Source organism: Erpetoichthys calabaricus, chromosome 4 (assembly GCF_900747795.2).
Source record: "Erpetoichthys calabaricus chromosome 4, fErpCal1.3, whole genome shotgun sequence".
NCBI classification, from domain to species: domain Eukaryota; kingdom Metazoa; phylum Chordata; class Cladistia; order Polypteriformes; family Polypteridae; genus Erpetoichthys; species Erpetoichthys calabaricus.
The window spans coordinates 110,922,718-110,942,215 of NC_041397.2; the positions used below are offsets into that span (position 1 = coordinate 110,922,718).

At 39.1% G+C, this 19,498-nt stretch overlaps 1 protein-coding gene across 1 annotated transcript in view; it reads right to left on the bottom strand.

The window, feature by feature from the left end:
• LOC127527540 (glutamate-rich protein 6-like) overlaps positions 1 to 19,498 on the bottom strand; it is an 88,823-nt gene that overhangs the window by 47,601 nt on the left and 21,724 nt on the right. The window contains exons 2-4 of the mRNA XM_051926609.1: positions 7,876 to 7,958; positions 6,425 to 6,580; positions 1,111 to 1,339 (exon numbers count right to left, since the gene is read on the bottom strand). Of these exons, the coding sequence (XP_051782569.1) occupies positions 1,111 to 1,339; positions 6,425 to 6,580; positions 7,876 to 7,958 (468 nt within the window). The remainder of the gene's footprint in view (positions 1 to 1,110; positions 1,340 to 6,424; positions 6,581 to 7,875; positions 7,959 to 19,498) is intronic.

The window sequence follows — 19,498 nt, forward strand, 5'->3', positions numbered from 1 at the left end:
CTCCCGCTGTTAAGTAGTTGTCATCTTTATCTTGAATCATGTTGCTTACTTAGGTACAACACTACTTTTCCCATTAAATAAAAAAATGGCATTCATCAATATTAATTAGCATTTGAGTTTTCAGTATTGAGCATTTGATGCTGAGGTATCTTTTAATGCTGTCCTTTTATGGTTGGTTATACTATGTCAAAATAATGTTTCATTTTCTGTGTTTTTTAACAGAATTATCTGCCTGACATTGTATCATCACTTGTGGCGGCACCTTATTACATTGTGAAACAGAACGCCTCTCCTCGTGTGAGATTTACTGGAGGCTGCCTCCTTTCCACCATCACTGCTGCCACTTCAGTCTTTCCATAGCTCCTTCTATCCAGCTTCAATGATGCTCACTCACCTGGGGTCTGAGGCAACACCATATGCACCCTGTGAACCAGTTCAAGTCCGGATTCTTCCTGAGACTTCTTGCCAGCCACATACCCAGGCTGATTAATTTAAGCACAGGAGCGGGTTTCGTGAGTGCTGCTCTTTAAGTGCTTGACCACCTCCCCGACTCTGTTTCAAACGCACACACCATCATCTACATGAGCTTTTTATGATGGCTGTACCATTACTGGTGGTCGGCAGACACCTTTGTAGAGCATCTCTCCCTCTACACTGTGTGGCCCCATCTTAATTTATATTCCAAAAACACCAATAACCATGGACTGTAAATTTTTGTGCAAAATCTTATTGTTTTCTGATTATTATAAAGAAGCTACAAAAATAAGACCAGGCTGTGTTTTAGTGCTTTTGTGTTCTTGGAGTTTTGGGCTGTGCTTTCTGTATTATTACCACCTATGTGGAGGTCTCATGCCCTTCCTGTGTACTTGTGGATTTTCTCATTGCACTGATTTCCAGAAACACAGATATTAAGGAAAATGGAATTTCTAAAGTGGCCTGGCATGTGTGATCACACACTGTGTTGGATTGGGGCTCGACCCGGGGTTGGTTCCTTTCTTGTGCCAAATACTCCGAAATAAAGTAGGTTCAGACATTGGACAGTTACATAATATAACCTTATAAAACTCAGCTGTATAGAAAGTTAGCATTATTAAACAAAAATATTCTTACCCTTAACTTGGAGCCCATGTTGAACCTCACACTGTTTCTTTTATGGGAGAATGTTACATAGACTTCCTGTTGAGAGAGGATACGAATTCCAGTTTGTGGGTTTAGGCCCAGGCAAATAGGTTGAATTGGAGGAGCATGAATGTGCCCGTTGTGGAAATGCCATGCCCATCTCTTTTTCAGTGTTCCTTTTTCCTCATAATGACACCCACCAAAGCCATCCAGATTCACCCTGCAAAAGTAAAATGCTTTTTTTTGTCATTTTTAGTGGTACAATTTACAGATCTTATTACATTTTATGTAATGGAACAGTCAAAATGAATGCTTTTAAAACCAGGCAATTTCTGTAAAATGTGTACATACATTGTCTGGTAAATGTTACAACTTTACTGAAAGAAATAAAATACTTATATAATACTACTTAGGCTGCAAAATGTGGCGTGTTTGCATAAGTTCAGTAAATAGCAGATGCGTTTTGCATCATTGCCATAAATCCAAAACACTAATCAGTTTTAGCTCAGTGATGAAAACAGTGAGAGTGCATATAATTTTAATTTAAGAGCCACTTATCTAGCATAGAAGAAGTAAGTGGTATAATGTGGGATGACTGAATTTATCTTTTTTTTTTGGAACAGAAAGTTTAAAGTCTTGCTGATGAACCATTCTAAAGACTTAATTCTTTCAACTGCTGTATACTTTAGAATTACAAAACAACATAACGCTTTCAATCCTTTTCATCCAATTTAGGGTTTTAGTTTGCTACATGCAGCTTTAGCCTCAAGGCAGGAAACAGCCTTGCACAGGGCACCAGGCCACCACAGGTCCCTTCACAATCATATGGTGACAATTAACCACACACACGCATGACTTTGGGGGAGAAACTCTCAGACTTTAGCCCAAAGGAAAAAAAAAACATGGTGTCTCATTTAAAATGCCAGAAAATGCACGAGTGAGAATCCACTTTATTCCCTCCTGTGACGCATTACATAACACGTGAGGAGAGATCAGAATTTATCTTCATGCTCACAGTAGTTGTACATTGAGATATTTCAGTTAAGTCCATCCTCTTTTATGCACATCATTTTTTCTTTTCAGTGCTTCAGCATGTTTCAACTTTCTTTGTGTGTGCCTTTATTTTTTTTCTCTCTTGCTGTAGTGTAAGTACTTTAAGTTTGATTTCAACCAAAAAAGCTCTGGATACTTGTTCATTTTCAGTCATTGCTGGCAGGGCATAATTGCTGTCTGGCTGTAAACCATGAAAATACATTTGATTAATGGAAAGAGGTTCTGAAATAGTACAAACAGAAACATCTTTTTATTTTTAAATAAAATCGCTTTTGATGAAATGGTATCGTTTAATGAAATGATTTATTGTACACACTACTTGTGTATAACTGGGCTTTGCAGATAAAGTGAACAGAAACAATATCCAGCCCATTAAGTTTCAGATTAACATACTTTACATGATCACTTTTTTCTTACTATATACTGTATAACGAAAAAATTATAGCTAGAAATACATAACATCTGTGTACAATACAGTACGTACACTCAACGGCCACTTTATTTGGTATAACTTGCTAGTATTGGGTTGGACCCCCTTTTGCCTTCAGAACTACTGTAATTTTTCATGGCATAGATTCTGCAAGGTGTTGGAATCATTCCTCAGGGAGTTTGGTCCATATTGACATGATAGTATCATGCAGTTATTGCAGATTTGTCAGCTGGCACATCCATGATCTGAATGTCCTGTTCCACCACATCCCAAAAGTGTTCTGTTGGATTGAGATCTGATGACTGTGAAGGTCATCTGAGTACAGTGAACTCATCGTCTTGTTCAAGAAACCAGTTTGAGATAATTTGTGCCTTGTGACATGGTGAATTATCCTGCTAGGACCATCAGAAGTTGGGTACACTACTCTTATAAAGGGATGAACATGGCCAGCAGCAATAGTCAGGTAGGCTGTGGCATTTAAGTAATGCTTAATTGGTACTAAGGGGCCCAAAGTGTACCAAGATAATATTCCACTCACCATTACACCACCACCACAAGCCTGAACTTTTGATATAAGGCAAGATGGATTCATGCTTTCATGTTGTTGACACCAAATTCTGACCCCACCATCCGAATGTCACAGCAGAAATCGAGACTCGCCAAACCAGGCAACATTTTTCCAATCTTTAATTGTGCAATTCTGGTGAACTGTAGCCTCAGTTTCCTGTTCTTAGCTGATAGGAGTGGCACCCGGTGTGGTCTCCTGTTGCTGTAGTCCATGAGCGATTATTTGAGTTACTGTTGCCTTCCTATCAGCTCAAACCAGTCTGGCCATTCTCCTCAGACTTCTGGCATCAACAAGGCATTTTCACCCAGAGAACTGCCGCTGACTGGATACTTTTTCAGACCATTCTCTGTGAACCCCAGAGATGGTTGTGCGTGAAAATCTCAGTAGATCAGCAGTTTCTAAAATACCCAGACCTCGCACCAACAACCATGCCATGCTCAAAGTCACTTAAATCACCTTTCTTCACCATTCTGATGCTCAGTTTGAACTTAAGCAAGTTGTCTTGACAATGTCTACATGCGTAAATGCATTTAGTTGTTGCCATGTGATTGGCTGATTAGATAATTGTGTTAAGAACCAGTTGAACTGGTGTATCTAATAAAGTGGCCAGTGAGTGTGTGTGTGTGTGTGTGTGTATATATATATATATATATATATATATATATGTATATATATATATATGTATGTATATATTGTAAGAGATGGCCGGCAGCTCAGCCTGGCCAGGACACCACGGATATGGAAAGATGGAGGAAGGCAGCTTTTCTTTTTTAGGGCACTGCCTCCCCCAAGATGCTAGAGGACAGCGCCTGGTTGACTTCACTATATATATATATATATATATATAGTGGCACACAGCTGGGGTTCATACCCGGCCGGGATGCCCAGGAAGACAGGAGGGGGGCTCATGCCTCCTCCATCCACGGGGGGGCGACCGCCCTGGTTGTATTGGGGGCCACGGGTACAGGGCTTGGAAGGTCAACCCTGTAGGGGCCTGTGGTCACTGCCAGGGGGTGTCCCCATGCCTGAAGGACCCTGGACCCCAGCACTTCCGCCACACCAGGAAGTGCTGGGGGGAAGAAGAGAGGGGACACCTGGAGTGCTTCCAGGGAGACAGCCGGCACTTCCGCCACACTGGGGCGTGTCCGTGGGAGATTGCCGGTGCACACCTGGAGCACATCCGGGTGGAGATAAAAGGGGCCGCCTCCTTTCATTCGAGGCTGGAGTCGGGTGGAAGAAGGACAAGGTCAGAGAAGAAAGAGAAGGAGGCGGTCCGAAGAAGTGGCATAGTGTGGTTGGCCTGGACTTTGGGGGAGATTGGGGTTTGTAGCACAAGAATTGTAAATAGGACTGTGTAAATAGACGTGTGGTGGTGCTTAAAAACATGTCTGCCTGTATGTGTCTGGGGCTCGTTCCACAATATTATATATACTATATATACTAGAGGGCATTGCCCCCTGCCGCCCGCGTTGTCAAGGGGTGGGGCTGAATGCATGCTGAGGAGATGCAGTCTGATCAGCTGTGTGTTCTGCTGCACGTCAATCATTTAAAAGCCTGTCCAGCAGCTGTCCTTTTGTCTCACTGCCTTGCCTCGCGGAACGTCTAATTGTCTTCTGAGAAGATCACGTATTGTCTCCTTCCAAACCTTCCAAGATTTTTATAACAGATATATATATATATATACTAGGGGGCTTTGCCCCCTGCGTGCTTAGCTCGCCAAACCCCCTGCCTACGCTACACCCCAGCAACGTCACGTCTCTGCCGCAAACAACTTTTAATTCTCAAAGATAGGCATCTTCATGGGGAGGAAACACTACTTTTCCCTGATGGCAACATGAATTAGACAATCTACAAGTCTCCGACTTAAACTTTAAAGCCAAACAATATCTACATACTTCTTTCATATCACCTATGTCCATATATTTGATCTCTTTTCACGTTTACCTTTTCGTCAGTATCGCATTGAATTTTGATTCCGTGTTTGGAATTACAACGTGACAATGTATAACTGCCTGTGACTGAATATCGTTTCATTCTCTCTACATGAACTGTGTCTGACAATAGCATTCAAACAAATGAGAAATGATTGAACCGTGTGCGTGGTTGTAAATGTTTTAGATGTGGGCAGGACTTTTCCAAATCTCTTTGCATAAAATTTTGTCTTGCGGGACTTGAAATTTTCTCTTGCAGGATTTCACATTCACTAAACAACAAATCTTTTCATTTTCGCGGATACGCCTCTTCATTGGGAAGAAACACTACTTATACCTGATGGAAATACGAATGAGACAATCTACAAGTCTATGACTTAAAGGTTAAATCCGAACAATATATTCGATCTGTTTTCGCTGTTCTGTTATTTCACCGAGTAATAATTTCCATTTGTTTGCGCTAATGCGATCTTTACTATCATTTTTTTGAGACTTTGGAATTTTAGTACTTTCATAATCTCTAATCTGCTCTGCATGTGTATCACGCCAACATTTTTGAATTCTTTACGGCGTTCTATTTTGTCATCTACTCTTTGTCTTTTATTTCCGGCCCCAGGTTTGGTTAAATCTCTTGGCACAAAGTTTCGTCTCACGGGATGTGAAAGTGTCTCTTTGAGAAAGTCATGTCTCGGCTCTCTTCCCAAAATGTTTTTATTATAATATATATATATATATATATATAATACATAAGCCACTACTACAAAAGAATAACTCGCTTCATGACACCTGCACCTGCCTATTTATGAAGAATGCCCTTGCTGGGAGCCACAGGATGTGGTGAGGATGGACATTTTGTGTGGCATTGATGGCCATGTGCAGCAAAAAAAAAAAAAAATCTGAGAGGCCTTTTGCACATGAGTGATACGTGAGATTAAGCAACAACGGGTCTATAATGCCCTTAGATGTCCAGGGCTGCACACACACTACAGTGAATTGATCAGCGTGTGTCTACCCGATGCAGAGAGGTGTGGATAACCCATTGGGCTTCCAAAATCTTAAAACTTTTATTTTCAGTCATTTAGTGCATTTTGTGTGTGTGTGCGTGTGTGTGTGTGCATGGGCACACACACTTGTAGCAAAATGCCTTGATCTGTATTGTGTTTCACCTCAAACGTACATGGCTGTAAGTTCCAAAATTCAATTTTTATCCATGTTTTCATCCATCTTCAATATAACATTACAAATTTGTGAAAATGCTATTCAATCCATGCTTCATTCAGTCAACTTGTCTTTGTTGTACACTAACAGAACAATGGCACCTACCAGATTGCCCCGCTGGGGTAGTAGCATGTTGATCGGCCTTTGGACGTAAAGATGGCTTGAATTTGTGGCCTTATTCCACTGTCTTCCAGAATGAGGTATGTAAAGTCAGCTGGATGCACAAAGGAAATCATGATGGCAATTCTCCCTGTTGGATAGCTGGCATTGTATTAAGGATATGATTATTTACTTATTACCAATTGTTTCCAAAAGTGTGGTTGACAGGAGGGTTTACATTTTTTTTTTGTTTTGCCAGAGTACAAAAGATTGCTGTGTAGTCAGCTTTAGAAATAGCTTTTCATTTATCCCACTCTTGGGTTAAAATGACATTATGTTCACTTTCATTTTTTTTGATTAGTCAGCAGTAGAGGCAGTCATTAACATATGGTGAACTCGTGGACATTTTTGGCCTTCTCTGCCGTACAACTTGGTGTCCTTCACAGTGTTTCACTGGCTTAAAAGTGACTTCCTTTAGCAATTTCATTTTCCATTTCTGCTTTGTCTAAACAGTCAGAAATAATATTTATATTACTTCCACTGCCTCATAATCATTATATCCAGCATTTAATGACCTAATGATTCTATTAAAATCATTCTTGATCTTCATTTTCTTGACTGAAATTAATCTCCTGACTGAAGATCCAAAAAGAGCCCTCTTTGTATCTGTGCTTCATTTCAGTGTGGTACAGGCCAGTTACTGCACACAGGCAGAGGCCATTCAGTCCCTCCAGTTAACTGTATACTGCGGCATTTTGTTTACATGAAATCATTTGGCTTTGTCAATGCAAAGATAGTATGCTCATGAATGGTTAAGATGTTTACCTATATTTGTTTGTTAACATCCCGACTTGTTTCACTGATCACAATTCAGACTGCACTCTAAGCTGTGAATAATACTTGTCTAAAAGGATTCAGTCAACATACTGCATTGCATACTTTTGCAAAGAACTCTGCAGTATATTGTATATCCACACTAATGAAGCTGCTTTGTGTACAAGGCAATATGTTGAGTATAATTATAGTATAAATTTGCCAAATCACTTATTTCTATTGAAGTGGTAAGCAGTAGTGCTACACATATTTCTGGGTCCAGTTAATGGCAATAACTTTTATTGCAAGTCAGTTTTATTCTTTGACAGGTAAACATTTAAACTTCAATTCAGCTTGCCTGTTTTGTTTTTAAATATTGTAAGGTACAGTAGACCCAAAATTTTGAGAAGTCACTTTTGAAATTTTATTTCTGGTCAGTGTAATGCAACTTCATTTATTAAGTATGTTTCCTTAGAGGAAATAAAGAATGCAGATCAGTTTCTGAGCATTCCACATGTACAGTGAATATTGGTGCATGACAAACTGAAGTGAAGAACAGTTGTGCTACTTGGCATTTCAGTTCTACCTCTGTTCCTCAGTATTAAAATATAAACAAGAATAACCAGAATCATTCAGAAGGATACAAAACTTGGCCTGAGCCATCTTTAAAAATGGTAAGAAAGGTCTTTCCATTTGGATAATATTTCCTAATAACTTCATGATATCTCTGTGAAGAAAAGAAATAACATTTAATGTTAATGCAGTCAACAGTATAGAATAAAACGTAAATGGAAAAAAGTAAATTCTCTATATTCTCAGCATGATAAAACAGTTAAGATCTTATTGAAGTTTCTGTATATTTTTCTCAGAAGCTGGGATATAAATCCTGTAAAAGTTTAAAATGGCTTTTTCACCTAAGTGCTTTGCACTGCCTCTCAGTAAGGAGATCATGGGTTGGCATCCTGGGTACTCCCTTTGTGGAGAGTACTTTAAGTAGTGAGAAAAGCGCTATATAAATGTAAAGGAATATTATTATTAGTAGTAGTATTGTTAGGGGCTGGGATATCCAGTAAAATAAACAGTGTTAAGATAGCAAAGTTCAAGCAGTTTGAAACTTGGCTAAATTCCGAGAAAGGTTAACAACTTTTGTGCCATAACAAGAATGGCGGTAGCATTGCAGATGATAGGCACTGTAACACAGTGGTTATTGCTGATCGTCGTATCAGTCCAGTGCCAGTGCCATGACTTTGAATCTCATGCCTGTTTGTTACCTGTGTCAAGTCTACACATTCAAAGATATGTGGAATGGCAGAGTTGGTGATTCCACATTAGCCTTGTGTGAGTTTGAGTTTGTGTGTCAGAGGGAGCCCATGATGGACTGGTGCCCTGTCCTGTGCTGCTTACTGCTTTGTGCCCAAAATTCTGAGACAGGCCATGGCTCCCCGTGAATTGGAACTAAGCAGGTTTGGGGCTGTTGTGTTATGTTGAGATGATCAAGGAGGTATAGAAGGGGATTACTGTAACTTAATCTTTGCCCAGATAATCCAAACTCCCTGCTTATCCATAAATTTGGAAATATGAAAACAGTGGCCTTAGACTTTCTTTTCTAGTTATCTACTGGCCCAGTGGGCATATTTTTGTATGACTAATTTATTTACCATCACTAAAATAAAAAAATAGCTATATAGCTTATAGGTAAAATTAAGCTGAAAGGCCACAGAATGAAGTAAATGTACAAAGAAATTAGTAAATAAACTTGTGATTAAGGTAAACAAATTTACTGCATTCATCATAGGTTGCAAATAAATGGAAACAACAAATAAAATTTGTTTTTCTTCATCCATGAAGAATGTGGGCACTAGCCCTAAAGTACACTGTACATTGTTTGTCTGATTATTTTTCTATTATTGAAAGCTTTTTGCAGTATACAATACAGTATTACATCTTTAGCCAAATCTTATATATAAACGTCTTTGCGTGGAATTCTGTGTGTCCTTCTGTCTGGCCCAGAAGTACGAGGCTACAGCATGAAGCTGAAAGAAAGTGACTCCGTCACCAAAGTGAAACAGCCAACAAAAAACAAACTTGCTTAGCCACTAATACACAAGCGAGGGGAGCACATTGGCAAAACAAAACCTCTGAGGAGAGAGGAACTCGCTTAGCCACCGATAGACAAGGAGGGCGAGCATGTACGAAAAACTAAACCGCCAACTCTGCATTTTAATTTTTTTCTGACAATTTCAATAGTTCCTAAGAGCCCAGGATTTTTATAGCACAGGCTTACACAGCTAGTATTACAGTATATAAGAGCAAATCTGCAACGACAAATGATCATAAATATAGATATTTGTGGTATACTGAAAAAGTTTTATGCCCCAACACATTTTTCATTTTTTTTGGTCTTAAATTTGGAATTTGTCCCATGACTCTGAATTGTTAGAAATGAATGAATGAATGGGAAGCTGAAGTTAAAATTATTCAGGGATTTTGCACTTAGCATACAAATTAAATGAAAAATGTCAAAAAATATTAACAATGTACCCAAAATAAAAAGCAGAAATACTATTCATCCCCTTAAACTATGTCCACACTACCATGTTTTCATTTAAAAGTGGAATTTTTAAATGGAAGCAAACACTGTCCACGCTAGTGTTTTCACATCACCTAAACAAGTATCTGAAAAAGCAAAATGACGTAGCCCTTCGCCTACACTGGGCATACATGCATCAACGGAAAAGGGAAGGGGAAGTGTCGACGCCGGCTAGACATTCATTTACTACACTTTGACCCCAAAGGTCATGCAAAAAGACAATTTACCCTTGGGGATTAATATAGTATATCAAATCAAAAAAATCAAAAGCTTGCATTTTCACATGGAGAACAGCAATGGAGATTATAAACACAATACAATACATTGTTTTGTTTGGACAGAATATGAGATAGAATTGTTATTGAGAGACACAGGAGTGTACAGCAAGTAAAGATGCTGCGAATACCAGCTGGGAGTCATGACAGTTCAGAGCATTATCTGTCCACTTCCAATCAGGGAAGGGCCACGTAATAAGCATGAACCAATCGGAGGGTGATTTAAATCACCATTCTCAAAACACCCCATTTTCACCCATTAGCAATGCTCAGCTGTTGTTTTAAAAAATGCACAGCTCTGTAGAGGGTTTCCAAAAGTCTCCAATGTCGGGGATTAAAAGCATTAGGGTAGTGTGGCCAAAAGGTGAATGTGGAGACTAATGTCTGCAATTTTACACAAAAAAACATGGTAGCCTCATTTTACTCAGATTAAGTTACAGTTATGACAAATAAGTTATGGATGTTGGAAATTAGTAGAGTGTGTGCTTTAAGTTATTCTGTGAGGATAAAATGATTTTCTATGTAATCTTTTAAAAGCTTTCTAAGCAAACCCCACACCTGACTTTTTGAAAACTGTTCTTGGTTTTAAAGGCATTGAACAACATTCAAGGTGCATTTGGCAAAGAATGTGTTCTTATTAGTAAGCAGTGGGTTCCTTCTTGCATGGATCTTTCTTATGGTGGAATCATGAAGCTTGAGTATGTCTGAGGCAAGAAAAAAGCTTGATTTAACTTTTTTGATCCTTTTTGCACCTTAGTAGTGAAAAGATTTTGGCAGGATGGCACAAGAAGATCAACTACTGTCTAAAACTTTTATTATTTGGAAATTATGGCTGGAACTCTGCTCCAGTGGTGCCCCAGAGCCTTAGAAATGCCTTCAGAGACCATTCCAGACTGATAGATTTTTCTTAAAAATGATTGTGGCATGATGCATTTTTAGAATCTGTATGCTGACAACTTGACTGTCACATTAAAAGCCAGAGTTTTTACTGCATGGGGCCAAATCATGCCTGATTGTCAACCAAAATACCCACAGTGCTGGTACAGCTAGATGTTTAATTGTGTCAGGGAAGTAACTATGCAGAAATGTGCAGAATTAGGCTGAGGCAAACACCTTTTCTTTGGCTATGAAAGATTGGTGAGACAAGCCAGGTGAAGGTTTAATACTTCATCTATCAAGTGAGTGCATGCCAACAAAATTAATCATACACCTGGTATTGAGATAATAAAAAACATGTTCACAGCACAGCCCAAGCAACTAAATTAAGATATACATGTACTACATATCAAGAATCCTTCTTTGTAAAGCACCTATCAGCATTAAAAATTAAAAATTATTGGCAAAAAAACTCCAGCAAAACTAACCTGCTACGTAGAAATGTACAGTGCATCTGGAAAGAATTCACAGCGCATCACTTTTTCCACATTTTGTTATGTTACAGCCTTATTCCAAAATGGATTAAATTCATTTTTTTCCTCAGAATTCTACACACAACTCCCCATAATGACAACGTGAAAAAAGTTTACTTGAGATTTTTGCAAATTTATTAAAAATAAAAAAATTGAGAAAGCACATGTACATAAGTATTCACAGCCTTTGCCATGAAGCTCAAAATTGAGCTCAGGTGCATCCTGTTTCCCCTGATCATCCTTGAGATGTTTCTGCAGCTTAATTGGAGTCCACTTGTGGTAAATTCAGTTGATTGGACATGATTTGGAAAGGCACACACCTGTCTATATAAGGTCCCACAGTTGACAGTTCATGTCAGAGCACAAACCAAGCATGAAGTCAAAGGAATTGTCTGTAGACCTCCGTGACAGGATTGTCTCGAGGCACAAATCTGGGGAAGGTTACAGAAAAATTTCTGCTGCCTTGAAGGTCTCAATGAGCATAGTGGCCTCCATCATCCGTAAGTAGAAGAAGTTCCAAACCACCAGGACTCTTCCTAGAGCTGGCCGGCCATCTAAACTGAGCGATCGGGGGAGAAGGGCCTTAGTCAGGTAGGTAACCAAGAACCCGATGGTCACTCTGTCAGAGGTCCTCTGTGGAGAGCGGAGAACCTTCCAGAAGGACAACCATCTCTGCAGCAATCCACCAATCAGGCCTATATGGCAGAGTGGCCAGACGGAAGCCACTCCTTAGTAAAAGGCACATGGCAGCCCGCCTGGAGTTTGCCAAAAGGCACCTGAAGGACTCTCAGACCATGAGAAAGAAAATTCTCTGGTCTGATGAGACAAAGATTGAACTCTTTGGTGTGAATGCCAGGCGTCACGTTTGGAGGAAACCAGGCACCGCTCATCACCAGGCCAATACCATCCCTACAGTGAAGCATGGTGGTGGCAGCATCATGCTGTGGAGATGTTTTTCAGCGGCAGGGACTAGGAGACTAGTCAGGATTAAGGGAAAGATGACTGCAGCAATGTACAGAGACATCCTGGATGAAAACCTGCTCCAGAGCGCTCTTGACCTCAGACTGGGGCAACGGTTCATCTTTCAGCAAGACAACGACCCTAAGCACACAGCCAAGATATCAAAGGAATGGCTTCAGGACAACTCTGTGAATGTCCTTGAGTGGCCCAGCCAGAGCCCAGACTTGAATCCAATTGAACATCTCTGGAGAGATCTTAAAATGGCTGTGCACCGACGCTTCCCATCCAACCTAATGGAGCTTGAGAGGTGCTGCAAAGAGGAATGGGCGAAACTGGCCAAGGATAGGTGTGCCAAGCTTGCGGCATCATATTCAAAAAGACTTGAGGCTGTAATTGCTGCCAAAGGTGCATCGACAAAGTATTGAGCAAAGGCTGTGAATACTTATGTACATGTGATTTCTCAGTTTTTTTATTTTTAATAAATTTGCAAAAACCTCAAGTAAACTTTTTTCACATTGTCATTACTGGGTGTTGTGTGTAGAATTCTGAGGAAAAAAATGAATTTTGGAATAAGGCTGTAACATAACAAAATGTGGAAAAAGTGATGCGCAGTGAATACTTTCCAGATGCACTGTAAGACAGCAATATTAAAAATACACAGCTCTTATATAGAGCAATCCTATCGTTAGTTTTCTAATTGAAAAAGGTGGCCTGTATTAGAAGAACTGAGCAAGTATCTTATACAGGAAAGAACAAAAATGTGAAGCATTTGGAGAGCCTGCTGACTTCATAGCACTGTAAGTGCCACAGAAACAAACAACCTCTCCTTTAGAATAAACAATGCAGACCCCCAGCTTTTGTATCATAATCTTGAATGTATGGCAGAATATAGAATGGGAGGTTAAGGTAGACACGTATTCAAAGGTCCTGAGAATTTTAAAACTAGCAAGACTCTGGTAATACCTATGAATCAGGTTTGTTATTTTAGTGCTTAATTTGCATTCCTATAGCACATTCTGGACTAGCCACACACTACTCAGATTCACAATCAGATTACCGAGTAGTGTTGCAGAGAGCAGGACTTTAGGGATCTTCAAATCCCCACTTGATGTTATTTTGGAGAATTGAAGTAAACAGGATGAATGAGCTTGTTGGTCTTAATAGCATGCTCTCATCACAATCGTTCTAATGAAATAAAATGAAGCCCAATGTAAATTTCATCCTGCTTTTCTGAAATAAATCTGTATTAATTTCATCTCTACACATTTCTGCCATTTCACCCAGACAGATTGCTATTCAGTTCACACTTAACTGTTAACACCGGGCACACAGACAGGCACCCTAACATGGCACTTCCCCAAGCCACTTGAGGATGCTCTCTCTAAACGATCAAATGTCTTCGATATATTGTGAGCCATTTATGTTTGTACATTTCTAGGACATTTTTCTTGTGGCCAGAGTAAAATTCTTTTGGTTGTAATGCCCTCTTCCTGTATTTCCTTCCCTTTTCAACCTCATTTATGATCAGTTATCAATATAGTCAAAGGTGCATAGGTGGCACTTAATATACCTTGAATCCATCAAATAGCCATCAAAAAAAGCCCATCTAGAAAAAGCACCTGCTTAATACATAAAGATTCCCAGAAACATGTAATAATTGTATAAAATGTGCCTAAAATAAATAAAAAGGTGTAAACACTAGAGTGTTGAAATGATCTCATGGTCGATTTACAACAAAGCACTGTTGTATCTTTACATTGGTCTGTACTTTCAATACAATGTAGTCCCTTGATGATGATAAGAGGTGACTGATTTTGTTTTTTTGTTTTTTTAAACACAAAGCACTAGAGAGTGCACATACAGTACATTGATGCAGACATAATGAAGATTAATATCTGACATTTCCAGCTACCCAATATTGGCCATTTATATGCTGTGAAATAATGCATAGCCATTCTGATCATCCTTTTCAATACTCAACTGGTAAGAGCATGAAAACACAGAAAATATCTATTATGAGAGGGATAGGCATTGGTCTGAATATAAGACCAGTGATTCTGAGATAGGTTTATTGGCTAAAAGTGAAGACATAACTGTATTTTATTTTCTCTTTGTCCTTGAATAGATATTTATGTGTCATAGGAGATTGCAGTTATGTGCTCTATGGACTTACTACTGTTAATGCCATTATTCTGGTATAAGGTGTTACCAGAATATGGAGGTCTGGTCTGTTGCTGCATGCCATACAATTCTTGTATTTGCGAGATACGTTCACATACATGACCATTTAGTGTGAGTGCTGGACCTTGCCCAAAGTGCATCTCGTCTCCTCTCCTGTTTGACATTTTCATGGACAGAATATCAATGTGCACTTGAGGTGTGAAGGGTATACAGTTAGAGAACATAAAATTTGAACTTGTGCAGTGTGAATTCGATATTGTCCCCTTGACTTCATCAGACAGTGATCTGTTGTGCATACTGGAATGGCTTGCAGTAGAGTGAGATATGGTTGGGTTAACTATTTGCACTTTCACAGTGTTCTTCTGGGAAAATTGTGGCATGTTACTTGTGGGTATTTAGAATTCTGCTGCCCCAAGAGGAGAAGGTCAAATACCTCAGGGCCCTGTCCATGAGTCAGGGTAGAGGTAATAATCAGATTCCCTAAGAAGTTGGTCCCATGGCAGCAGTTTTTAGATGTGGTAACCAAAACATGATGATGAAGAGAGAGCGGAGTCCCTGGAGAAAGCTTTTAATTTACTAGTTGGTCCATCTCATTATTTTAATTTATGGTAATAAGCTATGGGAAATAATGTAAAACGTGAGATCACAGTTACCTACGGCTGAACCAGTATTCCTGTGTGGCACTGCTGGGCTCACTCTCCATGATAGGATGAGGAGCTCAGAGCAGAACCACTCTGAACCGCTAAAAGAAATGGATGACCTCGAGGTTAGGATGCCTCTTGTGTCCTCCCATTTAAGGATTCAGTTTATAATGAGAAATTGTGAAGAACACTGAAGGGATGACACCTCTCATAGACAGCCTAGGAATTTTCCAGGAGAAGATGGATTAAAAGTTAAGAGAACTGATGATGCTGAAGATCTTTTTCAAATGGTGACTATATATTTCAATCTAGGCAAAGATAGGCAGCTTTATAATGACTTGACTTAGCGTTCCACGACCATTCAAACCCACTGGGTTACATCATGTAAGTTGGATGCAAGATGTGTGTTTGTCTTTGCAAGTGAGGTAGCTGTGTGAAAGTGACCATCAAGCAGGTTTAGACCCATAAACCATGAAGTGCAGCAGTACATTATTCAGGTACGTGAGTTAAGTCTTCATGTCTACAAGGAGAGAATTTCACAAGGCAGTCTTGTTTCACTGATAATTGCACATGGAGAAGGTCACATAACATCATAGCTTTTATTGTTCATGCCAGTATGGAATGATGAGTCATAGTGTGGATGCATCTTTTGAAAATCCCAACTAAGTTCAAAAATCTTAACAGGTTTACTAACTGCTCTAAAGTATCCATGCTAGATGACATGAAGATGGAGTAGGACCATTATAGTAGTGTGGGAAAAGCATGAAAATAATTTCTATGGAAACTGAAATGTTCTTAATGACTTGGGGGAGACAGAATGGGCATTGCAGTATGTGGTCAGCACAGGCACAGAAACATGAATTATATCATAATAAAAAGCTCACTGAGCTACTCGTGCCTGTGTCCTCTCTCCTGCAAAAACAGAATAAATAACGAATGCCTCCGTGAAGGGAGGACGTTTGTAATACTGTATATCAATGGAACACACTTTAGCAAAATAATAAATGTAATTCATTGCTCTTTGTGCAGTAGGCCAAATAAATAAATACAATTCTTTGCAAAAGGTTCTTTGTAATACAAAGATTTCCTGACATAAAGGGCAAAGGGTAATCTTGATATAACAAAGAGAGACACAAAATCTCTGTGGTAATTTAAGCTGTGTTTTGTTGTGTGTACATCCACAGCTTTAATGCTGCAACAGACTGCAAACAAAACATTCTGATACATCAAAGCTTGTGAAAAAGCTGTGTCACTGAGACTGTAGAGTTTGATGAAAAAAAATACAAGGGAAACGGAAGACACAATCTAATACACAAGACTTGTAGAATTTTGCATTTTAAAATCATCCATTAATCCTTGTGCCACCAATGAATGTTGCAGATTTCAAGCTACAAAAAACAATATTTAACAGTAATTTGGAGTGTTTTTTCAGCTACAAAAATTATTAAGGAGCATTAGTCATTCATTATTAGTGTCAATCAGGCACGTGCCTATTACTGTGACAGTTGGACACTGCATGCTGTCAACTCTGTACCATACTCTATATTTATGGATTTAGAAAAGATTAGGTTTATAACTCCAAACTGCTGGGCCTTATTAAAACAGCTCTCGATAACTTATAAAGGCAGTCCTCAGCAAGTAAGAGTTCTTAAAGTGCATGTATCTTACTCTTTAAACCGTAAGAGTTTTTAAAAGAGAAAAAAAAGACTTCACCAAACTGTAATCTTAATCTAGAAAAAAATTAAAAGATTATTATAATAGCATTGCCCCTATCAATGTTCCTCCCACATTTAACCAGAACACTAGAAATATGAGGAAACCACCCAATCCAAGCCTAGAAAAACGTTAAGAAAGGCATATTTAAATAGTTTGAAGATGTAAAATGAGGAATACCAGTGGGGTATAGAAAAATACAACTTCACAGTGTGACAGATTAAGGTCTCCGTGACCCCTTGAACCCTCAGACTAGACGTCAGACACCAGGTAAAAGTCCAAATATGAATATTTATTTAGACAATTATGTGCACAAAGCACCCTCCTCTCCACAATACTCAATAATAATAATAAACAATAATCCTCCACACTCCCAGACGCGTTGCCACCCTTCCACCCAGCTTAGCTCAACGTCTGGGATTTCCCATCGTCCTTTTATACACCCTGACCCGGAGGTGTTCCTGTCCAATCCGTCCACAGTTCCTTATCCCTTCCGGGTCAGGGTAAACAGTCCTTTTCTTCAACCCGGGAGCACATCGTATCTTCCTGTCACGTGACCATGACGTACTCCCGGGTTATAGGGCACATAAGAGCCTCCGAGTCCTCCTACAGCGACTCCTGGTGGCCCCCAAGGTATCCAGCAGGGCTGCGTATAAAAATTACATAGTCCATGAGGCCCTGCTGGAACTCGGGGGACGTTCACGCTGTTGGGAGAGCTCCTCCTGGCGGCCTGGGGGTGAGAACTGGAATCGAAAGCCGGCAATCCACCACAACAGGAAACAGTAGCTACACATCAGTTAAAAACATTGAAAGCTATTAACAATATATATAATACACATAAAATAGTTGCTACTTATGCACGAGATGTCCCGTCCATGGGATACCACCATATTTCCAAGTTGTTTGTGTACTTTGCATCAAACCCACAAGTCATTCAAAAGAAAATAATGGTATTTTTATATACCTTAGATGTCTTCTTTCAAAATAATCAAAGTTTTCATGTTGTCTGCTTTCTTTCGTTATTAAAATGTGGGATTTGCACACGTATATGCCAAGGCAAGCACAGCATCACAGTGAATCTGCTTTTATCAAATATCCCACCTACGTCAAGCCACCTACAGTGAGTGGCTCATTACCATTGGATAGCTGAGGTTCAGGACATTCTAATAGTGCACATTTATTTATGTTTGTAACTGCAATACTTTTTTCGAGAGATTATTTAGGTGCAAGAGACTACATGCTTCCAAAAAAGGGGACACCTTGTGCCAAACAGTATAATGTAGCAGTGCTATGGGATAAGACACAAGGGATAAAACTTGGCACAATGATAACTGATAGATTGTGGTGCAAAGGAAAATTGAATCTAGGGTTGTGTGTCATAAAATTTCTTGGGGTTATGTATTGTAAAATTCAGTGTTTTGGAGAAAATTTCCTAAAATGTTTAATTGTTTGTGTTTTATTTAGTTAATATTAGTATAAAAACTGGTTTTTATCCATAAAGAGACTTTATTGTACAAATTTAAAGAGGTGTACTCACTATTTTTCAGCCATTTGCAGCTGCTTTATTACATAAGCCTAATAATAGCTATTCATTTTTGGGTACGTAATTTAGGTGTAATAATGCTAAAAACCTCTTAGGGCATAAGTGTTTTAATGGTGAAACTCATCCATTTTATTTAAATATGATTAAATATACAAGACGCAAAGTTAATGAGGATGACATTGATAGTATACACAGACTTTGTCAACTAATTTCACAGTAATGACCTTTAAAGTAATATCATGGACAAGGCATGGAATTCTGTTATTCATTCTGTTATTTAGTATTCTTCAATCTGTGCATAGCATAGTCTAATTCATCTTGAAATTCTGCCTCTTGAACTTCAACACTGACATTATCTAAAATCTTTTGAGGAACCTTAACTATGAACAATGCCATCACGCACCAGACTCGCCAGGATCTGGACAGGTAGCAGACAAGTCCATTTTGAGGGAAAACATTTGCATATTTATCAAATAGTGTATGACTCACAGTTGCTCAGATCCCCTGTTAGCATTATTTGGGTTACCACCAATGCAATAATAAATCTATTGTCATCCTATAATGCACTTGTCATGCATTGACTTCAGTTGCTTAAATGGAAGTATCCTAACCCATAACTCAATTGGAATTCAATGTTTTATATTATACACCAATAAGTGCATTCTGCACAATAATGTGCAGTGAATACACTTGACTTATGGGTGTCATACTTTCTCTGTACATTTAGCATTCATTTGCTTATAGGTTGATGCACTTGCTGCTTCGTGAGCAGCTCTTGTTTTCTCCATTCTTGCGGCCCGCTTCTTCTCTTCTTCCATCTGCATCTGTTTGCGTTAAAACTGGTCAAGTCAGCTTTTGTGTTGCAATTACTTAGTAAGTTTTTCTTAATTTTTCACTTAAGCTGGCAGTTAAGTGTTCAATCTGCCACAAGAATGAGTAAGATATGAAGAGGTTG